Below are 23,408 nucleotides of genomic sequence, written 5' to 3' on the forward strand. Positions count from 1 at the left end.
GGCAACTTGGAGAGTTGCCCCACCACATAAGCCAGGAGGGGTCACATACTGCACCTAGCCATGTACTTTCTGACTTGACACTTCCCTCTTCCTCATTGTTCCCCAAATTCTGGGTTCATTATTCTTATTAAACAGTTCTGTCTCCATCTCCACAGCTGCTATCCTAGTTAGCACCCCATCATCTCTTACCTGGAGGACTGGAATAACTTCCAAGCTCTTCTCCCTGCCTGTACCTGCCTATTTCAACTCCAATCTTTTCATTGACACCATAGAGATAACTGTAAAGCACAAATCTGACCACATCAATCGTCTGCTTAAAACTTTTCTGGCTCTATGGGTGGGAATGGAAAATGCTGCAGCTGCTGTGGAAAAACAGTACAGTGGTTTCTAAAAAAACTTAAAGTTATCATATGATCCAGCAATTTCACCTCTGAGTATATACCCAAAAGGACTGAAAGCGGGATCTTGAAAATATATTTGTACACCCATATTTACTGCAGCACTATTCACAATAGCCAAAAGGTGGAAACAACCCAAGTGTCCACTGACAAATGAATAGACAAAGAAAAAGCAGTATGTCCACATTGTGGAATATTATTCAGTCTTAAAAAGGAAGAAAATTCTGATATGCTACACTGATGAACCTTTAAGACATTAAGACTAAGAGAAAGATGCTAGTTACAAAAGGACAGATACTGTATGATTCCGCTGCTATGAGGTATCTATAGTAGAAAATTTATAGAGGCAAATAGTAGGATGGTAAGTGCCAGGGGCTGGGAGTAGAGGGGATGGGGAGCTGTTGTTTAATGGAAAAGTTCAGGACATTGGCTGTACAACACTATGAATGTGCTTAATGCCACTTAACTGCATACTTTAAAATGGTTAAGAAGGTAATTTTAATGTTATGTGTATTTTATAACAATTTAAAAAGAAATCTTCTTGGCTCTTTGTCCTCTGCAGAAAGTCCAAGTCCTTATGGCATAAGATTCTGACCCTGCCCACCTGTGCTTGTGATCACAGTTTTTGTCCTTTACTGGATTGATGTAGTGTGTAGTGTGCTGGCATCTCTAAGGCCACCCTCAGGGTCAATGATTCACTAGAACTCCCAGGACTCAGCATATAGTCATCCTCACAGACCCAAATGACCTTATCACATCTCTGCACACCAACCCCCACTAACCTCACCAGCCGTCAGCTAGTTCCTATCAAACCTTGGGGCCATCACTACACACAGTTGCTCAAACGTGAAATCTCGGGAGCAGCCTTGGCTACCACTTTCCTTCACCTTTGATAAGGCAACTTGTTGGCTATCTCTTGGCTGGGCAAACAGCCTCTTGACTGGTCTCCTCCCTTGTGTTGCTGTATATCCACCCTGCTTGTCATGTCTGGTCTTTGGACTCTCCTTTGCAAAACCTGTCAGTGGTGCCTGGGGCCCTCAGAAGGTGGGTCATGCTTGTCAGTCTAGGAGTAGGTGCCTGCACAGCCTCTCTCATCACTTCTCACCAAGCCAACCATTAATTCTTCCTTCACTGCAGCCATCCTGAGTCTATATTTCCATCACAATGTATCTATCTTTCTGGCAAAGTCTTCCAGCTTCAACCTCATCCCACCTATAAAGAAAGACTCTCCTGACATCCACCCTAACTCCCCCTGCCAAAGCCCAATCACCTCCTCCTTTACCTACAGGTTGCATTTTTTACACCCTGTCTAACCAGAGAGCACACTGAGTACTGTAGCGCAAAGTCCAAAGCTGTTCATTCAGTATCTTGGTCTGGGCCTCTACAGGGCCTGGAGTCAAAGATGGACAAAAGGAATCAAAGACCAGTTGCTGCTAAGTCGCTTCAGTCGTGTCCAACTCTGTGCGACCCCAGAGACGGCAGCCCACCAGGCTCCCCCATCCCTGGGATTCTCCAGGCAAGAACACTGGAGTGGGTTGCCATTTCCTTCTCCAATGCATGAAAGTGAAAAGTGAAGTGAAGTTGCTCAGTCATGTCCAACCCTCAGCGACCCCATGGACTGCAGCCTTCACGGCTCCTCCGTCCATGGGATTTTCCAGGCAAGAGTACTGGAGTGGGGTGCCATTGCCTTCTCCGCAAAGACCAGTTGGATGTTCTTAAATAAGAAAACCTGTTACATTTAACACATGAACCTGGCACTAAAAATAGCCTCCTATTTAAGTATTGAACCTCCATGTATAAAAACCCCAGTATCATGAAGATTGTTGTTCAGTCTCTCATTCATGTCCAACTCTTTGCAACCCCATGGACTGCAGCATGCCAGCCTTCCCTGCCCTTCATTATCTCCCAGAGTTTGCTCAAACTCATGTCCATTGAGTTGGTGATGCTATCCAACCATCTCATTCTCTGTCGCCCCCTTCTCCTCCTGCCCTCAATCTTTCCCAGCATCAGGGTGTTTTCCAATGAGTCAGCTCTTTGCATCAGGTGGCCAAAGTATTGGAGCTTCAGCTTCAGCATCAGCCCTTCCAATGAATATTCAGGACTGATGTCCTTTAGGATGGACTGGTTTGATCTCTTTGCTATCCAAGGGACTCTCAAGAGGCTTCTTCAGCACTCAGCCTTGTTTATGGTCAAGCTCTCACATCCCTACATGACTATTGGAAAAATCATAATCATGACTAGATGGACCTTTGTCAGCAAAGCAATGTCTCTGCTTTTTAATACACTGTCTATGTTTATTGTAGCTTTTCTTCCAAGGAGCAAGTGTCTTTTAATTTCATGGCTGCAGTCACCGTCCATAGTGATTTCGGAGCTCAAGAAAATAAAGTCTGCCACTATTTTCATTTTTTACCAATCTATTTGCCATGAAGTGATGGGATTGGATGCCGTGATCTTAGTTTTTTCAAAGTTGAGCTTTAAGTTTTTATTCTATTTGTCTCTGCAATAGGAGCCACAGCTACTGTTCCCTGTTTCCTGGGTTGGTGAAACACTCCTGTGTTCCCTTCTAGCATTTCGCTCTTGCTTGGATCTGCAGAAGTGATAAATGCTTATGAAAGCATATTTGCTCTCCATGAAATTTCTAAGCAATACAAACCTGCAGTGTTTCAACCATCTGTCAGCACATCCATAAGCTTTATAGGGCATGAATGTAATGTTCAGCCAGGCAGATGCCATCAGGAAAGCCTTGACTTGAACACCTCACACCCACACCACAAAGTCATCTCTAGTGACAATTACACTTGCCCTGTCACTCATGCATACCACACACCAACACATCACCAATCATAATCCCACTCCCACCTTTACTGCCAGTATCAGGGCACCTCTCTAATATGCTTGCACTCTCCTGTCACTGTGACCTTCTCTCTCTGCTCCACCTTGTTGTACTCTTTCACAGTCTCCCCTTCCCCCCATCCTTTCTAATTCTCTGACAGATGCTTTTTACACACACATATCGCCCTCATTTTACCTGGGACCACCCTCACCCCAATCTGTGGTGCTCCTATACTCTGGGAGACCTCCTTCCTCCTCCACATATAAGAAATTAGCCAGGGTTTCTTACCTCTGGGAACAGATGACCGCTCCAATCACAGGCTCCATCTCAGTTCCTTATGCCAAAAGAAACCCCTTGACACTGCTCTGTGCCCGGGACTCACCATTTTAACTGCATTCATCAGGCAGGAGCCTGAGTATCTAGGTGTGCAATGCGCCAGGCACTGGCATGGATGTGGGGCAAAAGTGGGTCCTACCTTGGTTATGGCCCCCGACAAAACTCCAGTTCAGGCAGGCTAGCAGGAGCCCGGCACAGAGTAGCCCTTACCTGTTGACCAGGCTGTCCACTTCCAGGTGCTGCTCAGGATTTCTGGGGCTGCTCTGCTCTGAGGTGCTGGGGTCTGTGCACTGCTGGGTGGGTACAGCTGGGTCTCCTTGATCATCTTGCAGGACTCGGGGCCTCCCCTGCCATGCCTCTCCCACCTTGGTAACCACATTCTTCTCCTCAAAAACAACCAAGGTGCTGAGGAAGAATGAGTCCTTGATCATCCACTGCACATCCATATCACCTTCTGTGACCACAGCAGGCTCCTCTCCCGGAGGGGGCAGGGAAGGAGCCTGGCATGGCCCCCACTTCAGGGAGTGCTCGTGTCCTCCTCAGGAGGACCCCAGCACCGCTGCTCCCCTCCAACTTACAAAGGCTGTCCCTGTATAAGATAAGCCTGAGACCAGATGCTTTTGCCACCCTCTGAATCCAGCAAGGAGGCAGTGGCCTCCCAGCTGTCCGCAGTATCAAGTTCTTTGGGAGATCTTCCATCCTTCCTGGCCTGACATCACACCTATACTTGCACTTCCCTCCCATCACCATCCCCATCCTGGCATGCTTCCAAGGGCCTTGTTCTCATCATTGGTGCCTCCTCCACATTCTGTGTGATGATGCTGGTGCCTGATGGCCTCAGGCACCAAAGATGTCATATGCCCACTAGGCCAGTGGCCAAGACTGAGTCAGGGTATTGAGAACATGAGCCTAGCATTCCAGAAAATGACTATCTAGTCCACCATCACCTTGATCCTGGTCCATCCTGAACTCAACCTTGCCAATCAGCAGCCTGCCTCCAATTGCTGAGGGCTATATTGGGGGGGGGGTGCTATATTAGTGCAAGAAGTTCATACCACCAGCTACCTCCAGCCTTGGAGCTCTTTATTCATGTAAGTTAACTGCACAGTAGGCAGACTCACTGCCTTCAAGCTGGAATAACAAGAGGAGCAGAACTCATAACTTTTGGAAAGTACGCTCTTCTCCAATAGTGCCACTCCCTTAGCCAGAAGAATACCCTGACACACTCATCCCATTATGACATATAGGCTTGAGTCAATGACAAACCAAAAAGGCCTAAAGAGCATGTTTCCTGACTCTGGAAGCCCTGAGCTAGCTTTCAGTTCAGTTTAGTTCAGTCTCAGTCGTGTCTGACTCTTTGTGACCCATGGACTGCAACACACCAGGCTTCCCTGTCTATCACCAACTCCCAGAGCTTGCTCAAACTCATGTCCATCAAGTTGATGATGCCATCCAACCATATCATCCTCTGCCATCCCCTTCTCCTCCTGCCTTCAATCTTTCCCAGCATCAGGGTCTTTTCAAATGAGTCAGTTCTTCACATCAGATGGCCCAAGTATTGGAGCCTCAGCTTCAGCATCAGTCCTTCCAGTGAATATTCAGGACTGATTTCCTTCAGGATTGACTGGTTTGATCTCCTTGCAGTCCAAGGGACTCTCAAGAGTCTTCTCCAACACCACAGTTCAAAAGCATCAATTCTTCAGCACTCAGCTTTCTTTATAGTCCAACTCACATCCATACACGACTACTGGAAAAACCATAGCTTTGACTAGAAGGACCTTTGTCGGCAAAGTAATGTCTCTCGTTTTTAATATGCTGTCTAGGTTGGTCTTAGGTTTTTTTTTTTTTTTTTTCCAAGGAGCAAGCCTCTTTTCATTTCATGGCTGCAGTCACCATCTGCAGTGATTTTGGAGGCCAAAAAACAGTGTCTCATTGTTTCCCCATCTATTTGCCATGAAGTGATGGGACCAGATACCATGATCTTAATTTTTTGAATGTTGAGTTTTAAGCCAGCTTTTTCACTCTCCTCTTTCACTTTCATCAAGAGGCTCTTTAGTTCTTAGTATTCTTGCCTTGAGAACCCCATGAGCTAACTTTACTTAATCAGAGTCCTGTACCAACCCATGGCTCCAGTAGAATTATGATAATAGAAATTATCCTCACCAAGTTTGTGAATAAAGCCAAGATTCTCAGCAAAGAGCAATTTGAATGTCCACTGTGACACAGGGACAAGTAGATGAATAAAGCTGCTTTGCCCTAGGCCTCAGAGCAGAGTCACTACAATTATAGAAGGTATAACCCACCTGACCCATGAAAAATAAATTTTAGTAAAACAGTCACAAGAAGTCTTGCTGAGCAATGTAACAACCAAGAAGTCCTCCTGGCCCCTAATAAATTGCCTAGAAGTCAAGTGTTTAGAGATAGGAAAGGTATTATAATACTTCTGGCTGTAACTAGATCAAAAATCTGGAAGCCTAGTCCAGCTACTGCCAATCGTGGACACAGTCATATCCTTTACATGGAAGACAACAGCTCCTTCCACTCTTGTGGTACCTCCATTAGACTCTTCCAGTGATTGACAGCAGTTGTCCACAGTGAATACATGTGTTTAAAGTTCACCTGTTCCTAATGCAGAGAGAACATAAACCTGAAAGGCCCAGACTTGCAACACAGAGGAAAACAGCATATGCTTTAAATGTAAAGTCTAATGACAAAAATTTACTGGAGAAGGGGTGATTGACTCTGTGTCTTATTAAATGAAGTCAAGCCAATAAATCTGGAAAAGAGGAACAGAGGCCAGCATTCCTCATGTCCTTAAATAGTTCTGGTGGAAAGAGGTATTCCTCTGGGGCTGGTTATTTAGCTTTAACTTTTAATAAAACGAGACTCCAACATGTATGTAGTACTTTGTGCCAGGAAATGACCTGCACACAAAACCATTTAACCCTCACAACAGCCCTACGTGGTAGGATGTATTTTTGCCACTATTCTACAGGTAAGGAAACTGAAGCAGAGAGATGAGTAAGATACCCAAGGCCACACAGCAAGTAAGGGACAGAGCTTACATTAGAGCCCAGGCATAGGAGTACGTACATGCTCATTACACTATACCACCTCTTCCTGTACCTGTCATGTACCGTGATGAAGAAAAACCAAAGTCAGATTAGCGCAGTTCTTCAACTTTGGGACAAAGGCACTGCTGTGCGCATCGGACCACCCAACCTGTTCACCTCCCTCCCGTCCTCTCCCCACGGAGCCCCAGCACCCTGAGTTGGCAGGTCCACCCAGGGTCCCTCGGGGTTGAAGAGTCGAGCCGCCCTCCCCTCGTGTCCATGGGTCCTGGCCGCGGCCAGCTCTGAAGACCAGCGTCTGGCGTCCAGAGATCACCAGGGCAGCTCGCCAAACAGCCGCTTTGGATCTTTGCGGGCACCCAGCTCCCTTCCTCTCTCCCGCCTCCGCCTGCACTGTGGTGACGGTGCTGAGTCAACTCCATGCGGGTGGGACCGCCCAGATCCTCCAGCCCATCGCGGGATGGGGAGCAAGAGCCCAAAGCGCCAAGATGGGCGGCCAGACAGAATTGTTATCTTCGCGCGCCATCTGGCGGCGTTTCCAGGAACCGCCCGCAAGGCTTCTCTCGCCCAGGGTAGCCATTTCGAAGCGTGGACTGTCTCATTTCCCGATAAGCACCGCGACGCGAGCACACGGCCGCAGGAAATGGCGGCGCGCGCAGGCGCACAGGAACTGGAAGTATACGCTCACCTCCCCCGCACACACCCGCGGGGCACCCACGCGCAGGCGCACACAGGAAGGCTTCTCGCTGGCCTAGAGCCAAAGGTGTGCAGGTCTGCGCATGTGCAGGCGCATACGTTCTGTGCCCACTGCTCAGATACCTGCAGCTAAGGTGGGGGAGTCTGCGCGCCGTTTTTTCTTTCCAGCCCCTATCTTCTGACTTTCCGTAGAGATCAGCTTTAGGACAGCGTTTGTCAACCTCGCCATTATTGAAATTTTGGACTGGATAACTGTGATGGGAGCTGTCCTGTGCACTGTCAGCCATTGGGCAGCATCCCTGGTCTCCACCTACTACTTGCTAGTAACACCCTTTCCCATTTGTAGCCATCAACAGTGTCTCCAAACATTGCCAAGCGACTCGGGGGTTGGAGGTGGGGGAGATGTCCCGTGTTCAGAACGGCTACCCTAGAACAATAAAGTCTAAATCTCTGCGTGGATTCTGGATACTTAAAAAAAAAAAAAAAAACTTCACAGGTGGTTATCAAGTGCAACCAGATTTGTGAAACACTGATCAATAAAGTTTGTTTTGATTTTGCAAACTTTTAAGCAGAGTAAAGTAGTTGCAAACCTGGGCTCTAGAGTTAGCCATGTGAAAGTGTTAGTCACTCCGTCATGTCTGACTCTTTGCGACCCCATGGACTATAGCCTGCCAGGCTCTTCTGTCCATGAATTTCTCCAGGCAAGATACTGGAATGGGTTGCCATTCCCTCCTCCAGGGTATCTTCCAGACCCAAGAATTGAACCTGGGTCTCCTGCATTGCAGGCAGATTCTTTACACTGAGCCACAAGGGAAGCCCAGAGTTAGCCGTATCTGAGCTCTATCTCTAGCTCTGCTCTTCACAGGAGCCCTCTGTTTCCTCCACTGTCAAATTGCATAGCAAGAAGCAAGATCCTTCTCTAGGTTTGAGGAATATTACATAAGATAATGGATAATTCAAGCTGATGTCTAAACCCCACCCCAGACATGTGCCACTGTGGCCCAGGAGAGCTCACCAATATGCTACAAAATAACCACACTTTTCCAGCTCTAGCACATGTGCCCTAGGCAGACAGTCCATACAAAACCCACAGGGGCTTTTTCAATTCCCGCACATGTGCCCTTGATGTGCAGGTGTGTCCTCAAGTAACCTAAGGGATCCAGGAGTCCATTGAGGGTTCATAAATATTGTATACATACATACATCTATACATACATACCTACATCTATCTATACATACATGCATGATTATAACAGACTGAATTATGGGAAAGAATGTGTGATAGAGCCTGCTGTTATGCAACTTCCAACTGCCAATCAAAGCTGTCAGTCCATGCTGGCCTAGGTGAATATGTAAAAGCCCTCTCTCTTGAAAAACCCCTGTACTTCATCATTCTGTTGCCAGTGCCTCTCTTGGCTTGGCCCATGTTTCAGTTGAGGTGTACTTTCTGTTTTTGGTTTTTTTTTTTTTCCTTAATAAACTTTCTTTTGCCATGGGTAAGACCTCAGATTCTTCTTTGGTTCCTTACCAAGAACCAAGCCCCACAGGAAGGTCCTCTTTAACCCTCCCCAAATCTGGTAACAGGTGTCAGTTTTTGTTTTCACTCTGTTAACTTTCAGTGCAATTCAAAACATTAAAAAGTCACATAATAGGTCCTCATACCTTAGAGATCTGTTACCCACCCAACCCCCAGCATTGTGGTTTATGTAGGGGTGACCAATGTAAAAAAAAAAATGTAGCTGTAATGAGGTGTGGCATTGCAGGAATTCACTCATTTTTTAAACACCTAAATCAGACCACATCCCTCTCTGGCTTAAAAATTAAAATAAGATGCAGTCTCCCTCTCATGCCTTACCAGGGCCCAGTTTCATCTGTGATCCCCCTCACCAGGTTGGCTCCAGCTACTCGATGCTTTGGAACCTGCTAAGTGTGTTCCCACCTCAAAGTTTTTTAGTTTATGTTTCCCCATCTCCAGTTCTTTTCTCCTTGCTCTTCCTAGAGTTGTTGGTTCCTTCTCCTCCTTAGAGGAGCTCTCCTGAGTCATCGCTCCACTCCACTCATCTAAGTAGTACCCTCCTCGCCACCATTACTCTCTTATCTTAGCAACCTTGTTATTTCTTTCAGAGCACTGTTCTTCCCAGGAGTCACAGAGATGTGACTTCAAGTCCTTTGTTCTTCATTATAATTAGGTGCAAAGCTCACGACTGTGGGGAGGACTGTATGATAAACTAAGTACAGGTCTGTGCACACATGAGGTTCCCCAAAGTGAAGTAGCTGTTGTGATTATTAATGATATCTGGTAATAAAGGGCAGTCAGCCCATGCCTACTGTGATAAGCCTGTTCCACACTCAGCTACAAACAGTGCCAAGTAAATACCAGGTTGTTTGGAGTCTTATGTATATACTGTTACCTTTGCTTGGAGGATTCCTATTCACCTTTCAAAATTCAGCTCAAAATCACCTGTTGCACAAGGCTGTGTTCAGCCCCACTTCCCCTATTCCAGTCTGGGCTGGGTTTTGTCTGTGTGCTCCAACCTCCAGAACAGGGCAGGTGCCGTCCAAGTGGGTGCTGATTGAAAGAGTGGGTGACTTCCTGATTATGGAGGACTTTCTGGCTAGATGCAACAAGGTGTACTGGGAGGCTCTGTGGCCTTGGAGGCACAGGCCAGAGGTTTGTAGCTGGAGCTTCAGCCCTCGCCACATCCCTTTGGCTAGTAGGCATCACTGACCTCACCTTCCCAGCCAAGGGCTAATGCATACCGGAGCTGTGTCCCTCCACCACAGAAGCACTGTTGGCTGATGCCTTACCCCTTTGGATTTGTCTCCGTATCCTCCAGGTCTGCCAGGCTGTTGCTCTTCCTGTTGGCTAGGATAGCAGAGGCCGAAATGGCATCAGAGCTGAGGGAGGAAGCACACAGGCCTGCTGAAGCCTCAGACCAAAGAAGACTGGGGACCCGGGTCTTCCCTTTCCTGGCTGCATTCTCACAGGAAAGGGGGACCTACGTGTGCCAATAAAGGCTGCTGTGAGTAAGAGCATCCTGTGAGCCCTGGCTGTGGCCTTAACACCATAGTTCAAGACTAAGCACTGGTCATGACCAGCTTGGAATCCCTAGGGAAGTGTCCTGCTAGTTTTGGGTTCCAGCATCTTTGCATGACTTACATTTCCTAGGGCTCTGTGGAAATCCAGAAAGATCTTTACTTACTAAATGCTCCACAAATCCATAGCAAAATGGCTTCTCTCCACTGGTGGATTGGTAGATCAAATAGGGCAGAGAAGGGTGCAGCCTGGGAATGTACAACCTCTTCCCATTGCATTTTTGCACTTCCCCAGCTACCTCCAAAGGCTCCTTGGGACTGAGCCCTCTACTGGCTGTCCCTGGGATTCTTCCCCTTGACTACTCCAGAGCAGGGTCTCTTTCTAACCTCCACCTTCCAATGTGTTCTTCTTTGCCACCTCAGCTTGAGTCCCTGTGTGCTAAGTTGTCTGGGTCACCTGACTTATCACCTGTACCTACTCTCCCACTGCCCCCGGTGGGTGGGCTATGTCAGGGCCCCTTCTAGGCTTCCCTGTCCTGTGGTGATTGCCTGATGTGAAGATATCATAGAGCTGAGAAGTGCGAGGGGAAACCTGAGGGGCCAGAGGCAAAGAGGTTGATCATTGGGCAGTTGGCCCACCCTTACCTGGTGGTTGCTGGTGCAGGCTTGCAAGGTTGTGAGTCGGCACTGGGCATCTCCTGATCATCCAGGAGAGGGGTGAAGCCAGCAGGTGAACACGGCCTGTGGAAGGAGGCCAAGCCTGGTCTTGGTTCAGGACTTTGTGTCTTTATGTCTACTTCCCCCAAGAGAGTGGCTTCTGAAATGGGGTGATAACTGTGTCTGCCTCATACGTTTTCTGAGAACAGCATGTGTGCAAGTATGCTAAGTTGCCCAGTCATGTCTGACTCTTTGTGACCCCATGAGCTGCAGCACGCCAAGCCTCCCTCGGTTCAGTTCAGGTCACTCACTCAGTCGTGTCTGACTCTCTGTGACCCCATGGACTGCAGCACACCAGGCTTCCCTGTCCATCACCAACTCCCGGAGCTTGCTCAAACTCATGTCCATCAAGTAGGTGATGCCATCCAACCATCTGTCATCCCCTTCTCCTGCCTTCACTCTTTCCCAGCATCACCCTATCCCTCACCATCTACTGAAGTTTGCCCAATTTCATGTCCATTGCATTGGTGATGCCATCCAGCCATCTCATCTTCTGATGCCCTCTTCTTCTGCCCTCAGTGTTTCTCCTTCTGTCCTCAATCTTTCCCAGCATCAGGCTCTTTTCTAATGAGTTGGCTGTTCACATCAGGTGACAAAAATACTGGAGCTTCGGCTTCAGCATCAGTCTGGGCCCTAACACATGCTAAAATGCTCTTGTGATTATTACTGGGCCCTGTGGCTATTTGTAGAAGCAGCAACCGTTTGCAGTCTGTTTGTGCCCATCAACCTGATACAGATTCAGTGGGTGCTGTCTTATGCAGCCTTCCCAGGTATAGGTTGAGTTCTCTGTCTCTGCATGAATCACAGCACTCCGCAAAGTCAGGGCTCATGGAGCACCTGGTCACCTGTACTAGCCTGCACACTCCACCTTGTGTTTATTTCCAAACCCACCATAATCAGTAAACTCAGGAAAATGAATGGAAAAGGAGAGTGCTTTTTTGTTCATGACAAACAACTTTTTCTTTGGAAAGATTATAAAAGCAAGTCTCTTTTAACAGTCATTGTCAAAATTTATAACTATAGAAAAGACAGTGTAAAACACTGCATTAAAAGTCATAAAAATCTAGAAGATTCTTCAGATAATTCTGCAAGTTAATATGAGCTTCAGCTTCATTTTAAGGAAACTGAAAACAGAAATCAAAGACTTCAATTTATCACTGGGCATGCGCAAGAAGGATGATCTGGATAAATATCCAAAGATGAAGTAATCAAGAACCAAGTCCAGTAATGTTGGACCAGAGAATGGAGTCAACCTGCAGGACCATGCTGGCCAGCACCGTGATACTGGCTGTGGGTGTGGGGCTCTTGCACAGCCCTCCCCACTAGGGGAAGCTCAGAGAACCAAGGCCCTGGCCCCGTGGGATTTCCTGGCACCAGAAGCCCCAGCCTACCACCCTCTTCCCAGGTGGTCTTGTGCTCCTGATTTGGAAGTGGGGGTCAGGGTTCAGGCATCAGTTGCAAACTAGTAACCATAGGGAGGGCAGCAGCTCCTGGTGGGCTCGGACAAGTAGGGGCAGCTGAGAGGGCCAGTTGGGAAAGCAGAGGAGTCCCTCCTCAGACAGACTGCTGTAGGGCAGGGGTGCTGGCTGGCAAGTGCTTTAGTGGCTCTCTGCAGGCATCACTTTCGCAATTCCTCTGTGGCCATCTGCTCTGAACCATGAGGGCTGTAGTACAGCTTGGAGCTGAACTATCTCTGCCAACATCTGCACACCTGGACTTTTCCCCCCAGCAAGAGTTATGCTTGGTTTGGAACCACTTGGAGACAGGTGGAACCTTGCCACTCCACAAATCACCTGAGAAAATGGGCCCTGACTTCATCCAAGTACAAGAAGTCAGAGCCCAGGTGGATACACTCGTCTCCCACTTTTTCTCTCTGGGCCACTGCTCTTCCATTCACTGAACCTGAGAGCAGAGCTGGCCAGAGGAGAAAGGTGGGGGTAGGGAGGAGGCTTTGGGGCTTCTGGAAGGGAAGGGAAAAAGCAGAGATGAGGGACTTCCTTCTAGCTTACCCTTAGAGCTCAGCCAAGAAGCAAGAAGGCAGTGATTCACCCATCGTTCTCTCCTTCCCACAGATCAACCTAGCTCCCCATGTCTACTTTGTGCCTACTTGGGAGGAACTTGAGAGCCAGTGGAAGAGGGTAGGAGAAGAAGCAAGATTCAAAGAGAGGTAAATCTCGAGAGTGGAAAGGCCAGGGACAAAGGATGTGGTGGCGGTGGGAGTACTGGAGATGGGAGAAGCATTGGGCAGGACTATGGAAAATGAGCAGTGCTCCGCCTGCAGCAACCCAAGCAGCTGTGGAGGCTTGACCCTGGACTGTCACCAGGAACATGAAAGAATCAGCAACTTGGGGCCACTGGCCTCCCCAGGGTAGCTCACCTTCCTCTCCCAGAGCTGACGTCTGCTCCAACCAAGTCTTCATCTGGGGCACCCATGGCTTCCGATCCCATGTTGCCATCACTTGACTGTGCAATTGATCTGGATGGGAAAATAAACATTCGCTGATTTACTGGGTCTTGATTTAATGTAATTTAATGTAAATTTGATTTGATGTAATTTAATTCAGTTCAATTCAGTTCAGTTGCTCAGTCGTGTCCGACTCATTGCCACCCCATGAACCGCAGCACGCCAGGCCTCCCTGTCCATCACCAACTCCCAGAGTCCACCCAAACCCATGTCCATTGAATCGGTGATGCCATCCTACCATCTCATCCTCTGTCCCCTTCTCTTCCTGCCCTCAATCTTTCCTAACATTCAGGGTGTTTTCCAATGAGTCAGCTCTTCACATCAGGTGGACAAAGTATTGGACTTTCAGCTTCAACATCAGTTCTTCCAATGAACACCCAGGACTGATCTCCTTTAGGATGGACTGGTTGGATCTCCTTGCAGTTCAAGGGACTCTCAAGAGTTTTCTCCAACACCACAGTTCAAAAGCATCAATTCTTTGGCGCTCAGCTTTCTTTATAGTCCAACTCTCACATCCACACATGACCACTGGAAAAATGGGCTTTAATTTTACTCAAATTAACATAAATTAATTTAATTTAATGTGCTTCCCTTGTGGCTCAGCTGGTCAAGAATCTACCTGCAATGCAGGAGACCTGGGTTCAATCCCTGGGTTGGGAAGATTCCCTGGAGAAGGGAAAGGATACCCACTCCAGTATTCTGGCCTGGAGAATTTCATGGACTATATAGTCCATGGGGTTGCAAAGAGTCAGACACGACTGAGTGACCTTCACTTTCAGGCATCCTGAGAGCAGTCCTCAAGGACCAGAAGCCCAGGCCTTCAGTTGCCACGCTGTACTGCTTCAACGGAAACCAGGATGATACCAGCACTATTTTAGCTTTCATCCCAAACTTGATGGGCTGGGAGCCAAGAAACAGAGCAAGGGGGCACAATGGGAGGTGGGTGGGGGGATGACCAACAGAAAAAAGGGCAAAATAGTTGGGGCCACTAATAAACCACAGAGATCAGGGCTGAGGTTCCACAATAAGAAGACGATGGCAGGTGGACAAGCTTGTAGGCTCTTCTCCATTACTAGCTACCAGCTTCTCACTGAGGATGTGCCCAACTCTCAGTCCCTGCCCACCACACCCAGGCTCCCCTGGTCGGGCTTCAGGGAGAGGTGAGTTGGATGGTTGCATGATGCTGGGCACAACCAGCCCCTCTGGACTCATCATTTCCTGCTATCATTCTGCCTCCCATCCCTGCTCCCCTCCTACATCTCTCTTTGTCCACAGGCCATCCTGGAAGTCCCTGTGAGGTGCTCTGCAAGGGCCCACACATCCTTTGATCACTGACTTCCCTAAACCTCCAGCTCAGTGGCCTTGCTTGCCATGGCTGTCCACAGGGTTGCTTTCCATAGAGTAAAGGCACAATGAGGTTGGGCTGAGGGCTGGGGTTGGGGTGGCCTGGCCTACAGTTTTGTCCTCCTCTAGAGTTTTGTCCCGGAGAAGGCAATGGCACCCCACTCCAGGACTCTTGCCTGGAAAATCCCATGGGTGGAGGAGCTTGGTAGGCTGCAGTCCATGGGGTCGCTAAGAGTCGGACATGACTGAGTGACTTAGCAGCAGCAGCAGCAGCAGCAGCAGCAGAGTTTTGTCCAAGTGGCTCCCTGAGGGATCTTGGCAGAGGCCAAACCTTCTCCAGGCCTTATGCATTCCTTCATTCATTCTTTCAACAGATATTCATTGTGGACCTGCACCCCAGACACTGGGGACACAGTGAGGAATGGAACAGCCCTGGTCCCAGCTCCATCCACTGACCTTGGATGGGGGGCCACATGGGCTCTGGTCCCTGCACTGAGTTACCTTTCAGAGTCTGCATCAGGGCTCCTGAAGGCTCCTTCACTAGTCAGGTTTCTCTTGGGCTCTCTGGGGTGAGGGACCTCTTTGTCTTTGGAACCTGAGGAAGACCTATAGTGGAAAGAAACAGAAGTTAAGCACCCACACTTAAGTGGGGGCAGCTACCTCATCCCCAAATGCTAACTTCCTCCAAAGAGCTTAAATCCTGATGTTGCAGGATTGGCTCATTGTCAAAATCTACTAACAACTACTATTGATTGACTGTCAGACCCCATTCTCATGACTGCGTGCATTAGCTCTTCACATCAACCCCACAACATGGTCACTGTTCTTATCCATGCCCACTTTCCAGATGAGCAAAATGAGGCACAGAGGACTTGGAGTGACTCGTCCCACGTTCCACAAGTAACAAGAGGAAGAGCTGAGATTTGAACCCAAGCAGTCTGGCTTCGTCAGAGTTTTGGACTATAGTCTTCTATGGGGTAAAATTGATCCTACCCTCTTGATTCAAACTCCCTGTATTCTCTCTGAGGTCATCAGGGAGTCTCATAGTGCCAACTCCAACAGAAACACTCCCGTCATTGTGACCATTCAGGACCACTGACCCAGTGGGTAACTTCCACCTTTTCTCCCCCATCCATGCATCATGACTCTGTGTCACTGCTTCCTACTTGCCTTGCCACACCTTCCTTATCTCTTCCACCTATTTCTCCTCTTCTGCCCCTTAAATGTTGGTGTTTCTGGCATTCCTCACCATCTGCATGCTTTGCCACTGACTTTGGTCACCTCCTCTGCTACCATGGTGTCAACTGTCATTCTGAAGCCAATGACATCTGCCTTTTCCCACTTCTCCATATACTCACTACTTCCTGGACTGGCCCCCAGGAAGCTCACCTTCAACATGGCCAGAACTGACCACCTTCCCCAGCTGCCTCCAGGGGAATGACCAGGCAGCCACCACCTCCACAATATGGTCTGTGCTCAGTTTGCTGGCTCCTCTCTCCTCGAGCCCCTTGACACTGTACCCCATGTAAACGTAAAACTTGAACCCCATTATTTCCACTCTCATCCCTCTGCATAGAACATGGAAATCTCTTGAGCCCTGACCTCTCTCTAAAAGCTCAACCACAAACTGTGAAAGGCCTCCTAGTAAGGTCATCATAAACAGTAATTTGTAAAGTACTAAGTATAGTATCCTACCCTGTCCTCTATCCCTAGTCCCACTACTGTAGTGAGTTATGGAGCAAAAAGTGTCGGGGGGGAGTCAGGTAGGCTAGGTGGGAATTGTGGATCTGCCTGCTCTTGACCATGGGACTTAGCAGTTACTGAACCATTCAGGGTCTCAGTTTTCTCATCTGTAAAATGGACACAGTGATTGCATCTACATCCTGCATGGGGACGTGGGCTGTTTAGGGCAGGGCAGGGCTTAGTGAATTCGATTAAGAGTTTTCCCTCTTTTTTTCCTTTTCTCCAACTTGATTTTCTGTTGGAAAGTGGGAGAGGGCACTCCAGGGGATCTCAGTGGGCTGTTATAGCTTTGTCACTTTCAGACAAAATGCCAGAGGTCTTATGGGGCACACAGTGCAGACCTTCCTCAGAGACAGCCTGGCTTCCTCCTGTGTCTCTCAGGGTCACTTTGCCCTTGTTTCCCAGGTACTGGTCACCTTAAGGAAACCAGTGAAGCAGCTTCCAGTGTTGCCATATTAAAGACATTGTCACACTGGGTGGTTCTCAATTATTCCAGCAATAAATGCTACTGTGGTCCTGTTCTGGGACAGGCTCTGGGCTCTCCAGGAACTTGGAGTTCTTGGGGCAGAGCCATCTGTGTGTGGACAATCATGACTCTGTGTAGAAGACTCTCTGTGTGAGCTCAGCATGGAAAGCCCTTCACAGAAAGACACACAGGTGAAGGAGGTGCAGCAGATGGGAGACTGAACAATGCAAATGGGAAGGGCATCCCCAGCAGAGCCTACAACCTGCACAGCCAAGTGGGGCTGGGGAAGGCTGGAGGGCAAGGTCCAGGGAGGAGGGTATATAAAAGGAGCCAGGAGGGGGTGGATGGGCCCCATCAGGCAAAGTAGAGTTCAGGCTGCAGAGCCTAAAAGGAAGGGGGTGTTGCAGGGGTTTTCCCCAGGCCTGGCAGAGGACTACTGCTGCCCTTTAGAAATGGCACCCAGGTAGAAATATGAAGATTCTGAGATGAGGTGAGTGATAGAGGAGGCCTGGCCCCAGGGAAGGGAGTAGGGACAGAAATATCTCTAAAACGAATGGACAGGACTCAGTGCCTGACTGGGCCTGGGGTGTAGAGAGGGAGGAGCCAAGGAAGAGAGTCAAGGGACCCACAGATCCATCAGGAGTCATTTTGGATGTCAGTTCCTCCAGGAAGCCTTCCTTAACCACCCCCACCACCATGAGGGTGAGAGGCCCTTGCTTGGAGCTCCCACTGCCCCAAGGATTAGCCTGGGTGTCCAGTTTGGCATCCCTCTCCAGACTTTGGCCTTATTAGATGGGGTCCCAATCTGTCTGCTTCATTGCAGCCTCCCAGGTGCTGGCATGGAGGCAGGTGGGTAGCTAAATGAGCAGGAGTCAAAGTGCCACAGAGAAGCGCAGAAGTCTCCCTGCCTCCACAGGTCTCTCCTCCCTGCTCAGATTTCCAATTGCTCCCACCTCAGCTTTGCTGGACCCATCCCCCCATCCCCCAAGCCCTGCCTGCATGTCACCTGACTGTCTGCCCCCTACCTCCAAGTAAGCCTGAGTCCACTGTGCTCCCTGCTGGTTGTGCATCTCCCTAAACCGCCCTACTCCTGAACTGTTGAGGCTGATCCAGTGACCCTGCCCCATTCCTGGTGGCCCCAGTCACACACAACCGCCTTAGTGGCCTGGGGGCGGGGATGGGGCTCCACAAAGCCCAGATTCCCACCCAGTACAGCTGTCTGCTCCCATCCTCAGGGTCCAGCTGGGTGAGCCATCACTTCCAGGGGCTCCTGGCACATGGCTAGGTCAGCATCTCAGGCCTGACCACACATGTGTCTGTGTCTGTCTCTCCCCACCAGGCAGACAGCAACTCCAGACAGGGGGTCCCCAGGGCTGCGTCTGTTCTCCCATGGAACCAAGTGCTAGCTCCCAGGAGTTCTGGAGGGAAATGGGATGGGGCAAAGAATACAGGTTGCTCATTTCTCCCACCAACAAGCCCACAAACCTCATCACTTGCAGCCTGGCCCTGCTGCTCCCATCTCTAGAATCATGTGTACCTCATTCCTTCCAGGTGTGGGGCCACCAGGTGGAGTCCTGCTCCGAGTGTTGTGATCTGCAGGCGGACAGTCTCCTCACCTCTTGCACTGCAGCCAAAAGAGAGAGGTAGAGAGTTGCTGGTAAGAAAGGCCTCCCCTTCTCCATCTGTGCTGGGGGTCCCGGGCTGTCCTCTCTCAGGAGTGTCCTGGCTAGTGCAGTGGGACACCCAGACCTTGCCCCTCCCTTTTTTTCTCTTGTCTCCTCCTTAGACTTGAGTCTTCTTGGTGCTGCAGCTGAGCTTGGGCCACTGACCTCCATGTCCCAGAGGAAGGGGACCAAAGGACCTCTTAGCAGTCTCGTATTCTTGATCCCAGCCTCCTTCAGACACAGTGAGGGGCCTTCTGGGTACAGAGGTGAGCCCTGTCGGTGGCCGCACTGCAGCATCCAAAGTGGCAATTTGTTAGTTCATGGGCTGATGGGAACACATGGTGAGCAAGATGCCCAGGAAACCTACACACCAAATCTGGAGTGACAGCCAGTGAAAGGGGAGACTCAGGGCTTGAAGGTCAGAGAGCAGGTGCCCATGAGCAGCAGCCCAGGCAGGATCAGACATTCTCAGCCCTCAGGAGGTCCCTTTGAGCGTTCCCTTGCTTAGAGCCTGGTTGAGAGTGACTGCACACAGCCCTCCAATTCCACTGGATTTTGTGTCCCCGTTGCAGGGCCTGACACCCAGGAGGATCTGGCTGTGTTGATGGTTAGGGCTCGAGAGAATCTAGAACATTCTGGCTTTGTGGGGTTCCCCTTCACTCCAAACCACCTATTAGGTCCACATTACAGCCACTCACTCCTTCCTTTGGTTGTCCCTGGCCACTGGGGTACAGGTAGGGGTGAGTCCCAGGCCTGCCCTGGGGAACAGGGGATGAGGGCCAAGTGGCATGGGTGCTGACACGAGTAACCTGTAGGGCCATGCCCAAATCAAGCCCCAAAGGCACCTGGAAAGTTCCATGGAGGAGTAGCTCAGCCCAAACTCACTGGAGGGAGACAGAGGGAGAAGGGAGGAGGTAGAGGCCAGCAGGGCTCTTAAAGACAGGGACCAGATCGACTGTGGCAAAGAAAGTCCACAAGATGTGCTTGAGGTGATGGTGGGGCCTTGACATGATCAGGCACATCAGAAAGGACACTCGGGGGTCCCAGGAGGGGGAGGGGCGTGTGGGGGGCAGGATGGAGACAGGGAGCCCCTGGAGGGCAGGTCAGTGAACTGCTCATCTCTGTACCTTCTGGGCACTGAGATGACGAGAGAAAATGGAAGGGCTCCGGCGGACAGGGCTTCTCTACACATGAAAGCCCAGAGGGGGCCTGGTGCACATGGGTAGCTCTGATCTCAGCCCATCTCCATTCGTGATGACCATGAAGACAGCCTGTTGTTCCTTTGTGCCAGGGAGCAAGGACACGTTCCACTTGGGGATGTCACAGGCAAGTAAAGCATACCTTCTCCCTGGCATTTCTAGTTCTGTCAGACAGGAAACAGGAACCAAGCGCTGCCTCAGCTGGTGCCTCTTCCTCAACGCTTGCCTCCAGAGCGATTTTGACTTAAAGGCTCAGCCCCCATGGATCCTGCTATGAGTGGCATTGTGTCCATCTTAAAAGATGTGCTAAAGCCCCTGGTATCTGTGAATGTGACCTTATTTGGAAATAGTGTCTTTGCAGAGGTAAATATTTACGATGAGATTGTATTGGGGTAGAGCGGGTGCCTTATAGAAAGGGGACAAATACATAGAGGGAAGACAGCCATGTGATGGCAGAAGCAGAGGTCAGAGTGATGCATCTACACGCTAAGAGGTGCCAAAGACTGAAGCTGAGAGAAAGGCCTGGAACAGACTCTACTCCAGAGCCTTCGGAGGAGCATATAGCCCCACTGACACCTGCCTTGATTTAGGACTTCTGGCCTCTAGAACTCTGAAAGCATGCATTTCTGTTGTTTAATCCACCCAGTTTCTAGACCCTTTCAGGGAAGCCCCAGCAAATTCACACAGGGGCCTTCCAGCCTCTCCTCCTCTGCAGCCAGCAGCCTCGCCCCTCTCCAGACCCTCAACCACCCACAGCTCTAGTTCAATCTGAAGTGGTCGGCCAGGTTGAGAGCTGCTGGAGGCCAGAAGCTCTTATCCAGTGAGGCCACAGCTGCAGGTGGGAATGCAAGTGGCCTGTGCCAAAGGACTCATCCAGCTAAAAGAGGGAGAGAATTCAGGGAGGGAGGACAGAGGAGCTCCTTCTTGGCTGCCCATGGTGGCATTTCCCTCTGACACCAATAGAGGGCAATATTGGCCTTTTCATCTGATGATGGACTTTCCTGGTGGCTCAGACAGGTCTGCCTACAATGCAGGAGAGCCGGTTCAATCCCTGGGTCAGGAAGATCCCCTGGAGACAGAAATGGCAACCCACTCCCAAACTCTTGCCTGGAGAATTCCATGGAAAGAGGAGCCTGGCGGGCTACAGTCCATGGGGTTGCAAAGAGTCGGACACGACTGAGCGACTTCACTTTCTTTCACTGTCTTTTTCTGCAGCTCAAGAAGCACACAACCGTACCAGCACCAAGGCACTGCACAAAGGACTTCACGTGCATTATCCCATTTAGTCTTTTGGACAGCCTCTGGAGATAGGTATCACTGTTCCCTATTGCTCCCTATTTTACATATGAGGACCCTGAGGCACAGAGAGGTAAAGGGACTTACTCAAGGCTACACAGCCCATAGAGGGCAATGCAAGGGTTTTGCCTCGTACCAGAAGCTGTGCTCTTACTGACGGCTCCTTAGTTCCTCTGCCAGGCAGCATGCTGGGGCCCAGATTTACCTGATCAGGTGAAGCAGAGAGGCAAGAAAGCTTGAGCCGTGCTGTGATGGGGGCAGCAGCCAGGCCTGGGGCTCTCACACAGGCTAGTGTCAATGAGAGGGGGTATCCGAGAATGTGCACTTTGGAAGATGGGCAGGAGTTATCCTTCACATCAAGAGTGGGAAAATGAGATGAACCCAAGAAACTAGGCCACATGGTGCATGGAGGCAGGGCCACTGCCACAGGTGGGCTGTTGAGGTGGGGAGGGAAAGGGACGGAAGAGATGATGGAGATGGGAGCTCAGATTTGGACACTTGGTACTGAAGGGCCTTTGGGGCACCCAGGCAGGTCAGGGGTCCAGAGTGGGATGGGACATCCTGCTGTGGCACTCTTTTTGTTCCCCTGTCGGGTTTGGCGCCTGAGACAGGGGTGCCCCTCCTAGTTGGCCACAAACCAGCTATTTTGGTTCAATCCCTGTTCCCCAGTGGTCTGGGCCCCTTCAGGGATACAACCAGACCTGGAATTCTAGATAACTAGGCAGGCAGGAGCCGGGCATGGGGGGCTGATGGTGACCCTCTGAGTCACTGCAGGGCCTCATGGGGGTAGCGTCAGACAGGAAGGCTGCCTGGGACCAGCCAGCAGTTCATGGCGAAGGTACCTTGTGGTTTGCAAACACTAATGGAAGAGCCTTCCTGACCAACTACTATCGCATACTTATGGTGGGGGACTTGGTTATGGCGGCCCGACCAAGACAGACAGCCACTTTGCTGTGACAGCCAGGTGGTAGGTAGTAAACATCCAAAGGAGTTTTCTGGAATAAATGCTAAAATGCCTGTCAATTGATAACAACCTAGTTCTCCTTCTCTGTGCTTTAAGAAAGCATGTGAAACCAACATTAATTGCTTTTTTTTTTTTTTCCAAAACAGAAATTAAGGAGATCTCTGGGTTGGGGAATCTGGAGAATAGAATGGTTATCCACTCCAGTATTCTGACCTGGAGAATTCCATGAACTGTATAGTCCATGGGGTCACAAGAGTCAGACAGGACTGAGAGATTTTCACTTTCACTTTTCAAAAATGTGCTTTGTTTTTGGTAAATTGTGTCCCCTCCAAAATTTATATATTTACATCCTAATCCCCAGTACCTCAGAATGTGAGCTTATTTGGAATAAGGATGTTTCAGATATAATTAAAATGAAGTCATATTGGAGTAGGGTGGCTCCTAGTCTAATATGACTAATGTCCTTATAAGAAGAGGAGGTCAGGACACAGACACACTGAGGAAGACCTTGTGAAGAAATTCAGGGAGAAGACAGCCATTTATACACCAAATAGAGAGGTCTTAGTAGAAATCAACCCTACTGACATTTTGATTTCAAACTTCCAGCCTGCAGAACTGGGAGACAATACATTTGGCTATTTGTGTCAACCAGTTTGTGACCCTTTGTTCCAGCAACGCTGGCATACTAAGCCCTCGTATTCCATCAATGCTACCTCGTGAAGAGCTCTTAAATTTTCCTGTTGCTCTGGCTGTGACCTGTGACTGGCCTTGAACTCCTGCAGTTTTCTCTGTCCTCCACCAATCTGGGCTGTAGCAGGTTATCATATCTCTCTCCTGGCACAGAAGAGATGGCCCCAAGGACCAAGGTCACATACAAATGGTTGAGGGGCTCAAGTCAAGGAGGGGCGTGTGGACATGCAGTGGCATTACAAGACCCGTAACAGCCCCAGGGGCAGTGGCATTCTCACAGGACTTAGCATGATTCAGCTCAGAGTACAAAGAGGTATTGATTGCCTTTTGCCTGCAGACAAAAGAGAGCACCATTATCTGCCCAACACTCTAGGGCTCAGAAATCAGGGCAAATCAAAGCGCTGCCTGGAGTGAGATCACCCGCAATCAGACTCCCTGCCCTGTCACCCCACTGCCAGAGCCTCCCATCTCATGGGCTCATGGGCCAGAGC

General features: G+C 49.6%; 1 protein-coding gene across 18 annotated transcripts in view; it reads right to left on the minus strand.

Moving 5' to 3' along the window:
• Window positions 1-23,408, minus strand: part of ZNF185 (zinc finger protein 185 with LIM domain) — a 66,780-nt gene that overhangs the window by 24,489 nt on the left and 18,883 nt on the right. For 10 of the 18 annotated variants that reach the window (XM_070290552.1, XM_070290551.1, XM_070290553.1 and 7 more), the window contains 6 exons: window positions 18,642-18,728; window positions 15,397-15,501; window positions 13,465-13,563; window positions 11,016-11,111; window positions 10,143-10,232; window positions 3,778-3,972 (listed from right to left, as the gene is read on the minus strand). In XM_070290552.1, coding sequence (XP_070146653.1) covers window positions 3,778-3,972; window positions 10,143-10,232; window positions 11,016-11,111; window positions 13,465-13,563; window positions 15,397-15,501; window positions 18,642-18,728 — 672 coding nt within the window. Of the gene's footprint in view, window positions 1-3,777; window positions 3,973-10,142; window positions 10,233-11,015; window positions 11,112-13,464; window positions 13,564-15,396; window positions 15,502-18,641; window positions 18,732-23,408 lie in introns of all 18 variants that reach the window. The other 8 variants (XM_070290561.1, XM_070290559.1, XM_070290564.1 and 5 more) reach the window with 2 other exon arrangements.

This window comes from Ovis canadensis, chromosome X, assembly GCF_042477335.2.
Source record: "Ovis canadensis isolate MfBH-ARS-UI-01 breed Bighorn chromosome X, ARS-UI_OviCan_v2, whole genome shotgun sequence".
In the NCBI taxonomy this organism is placed as follows: domain Eukaryota; kingdom Metazoa; phylum Chordata; class Mammalia; order Artiodactyla; family Bovidae; genus Ovis; species Ovis canadensis.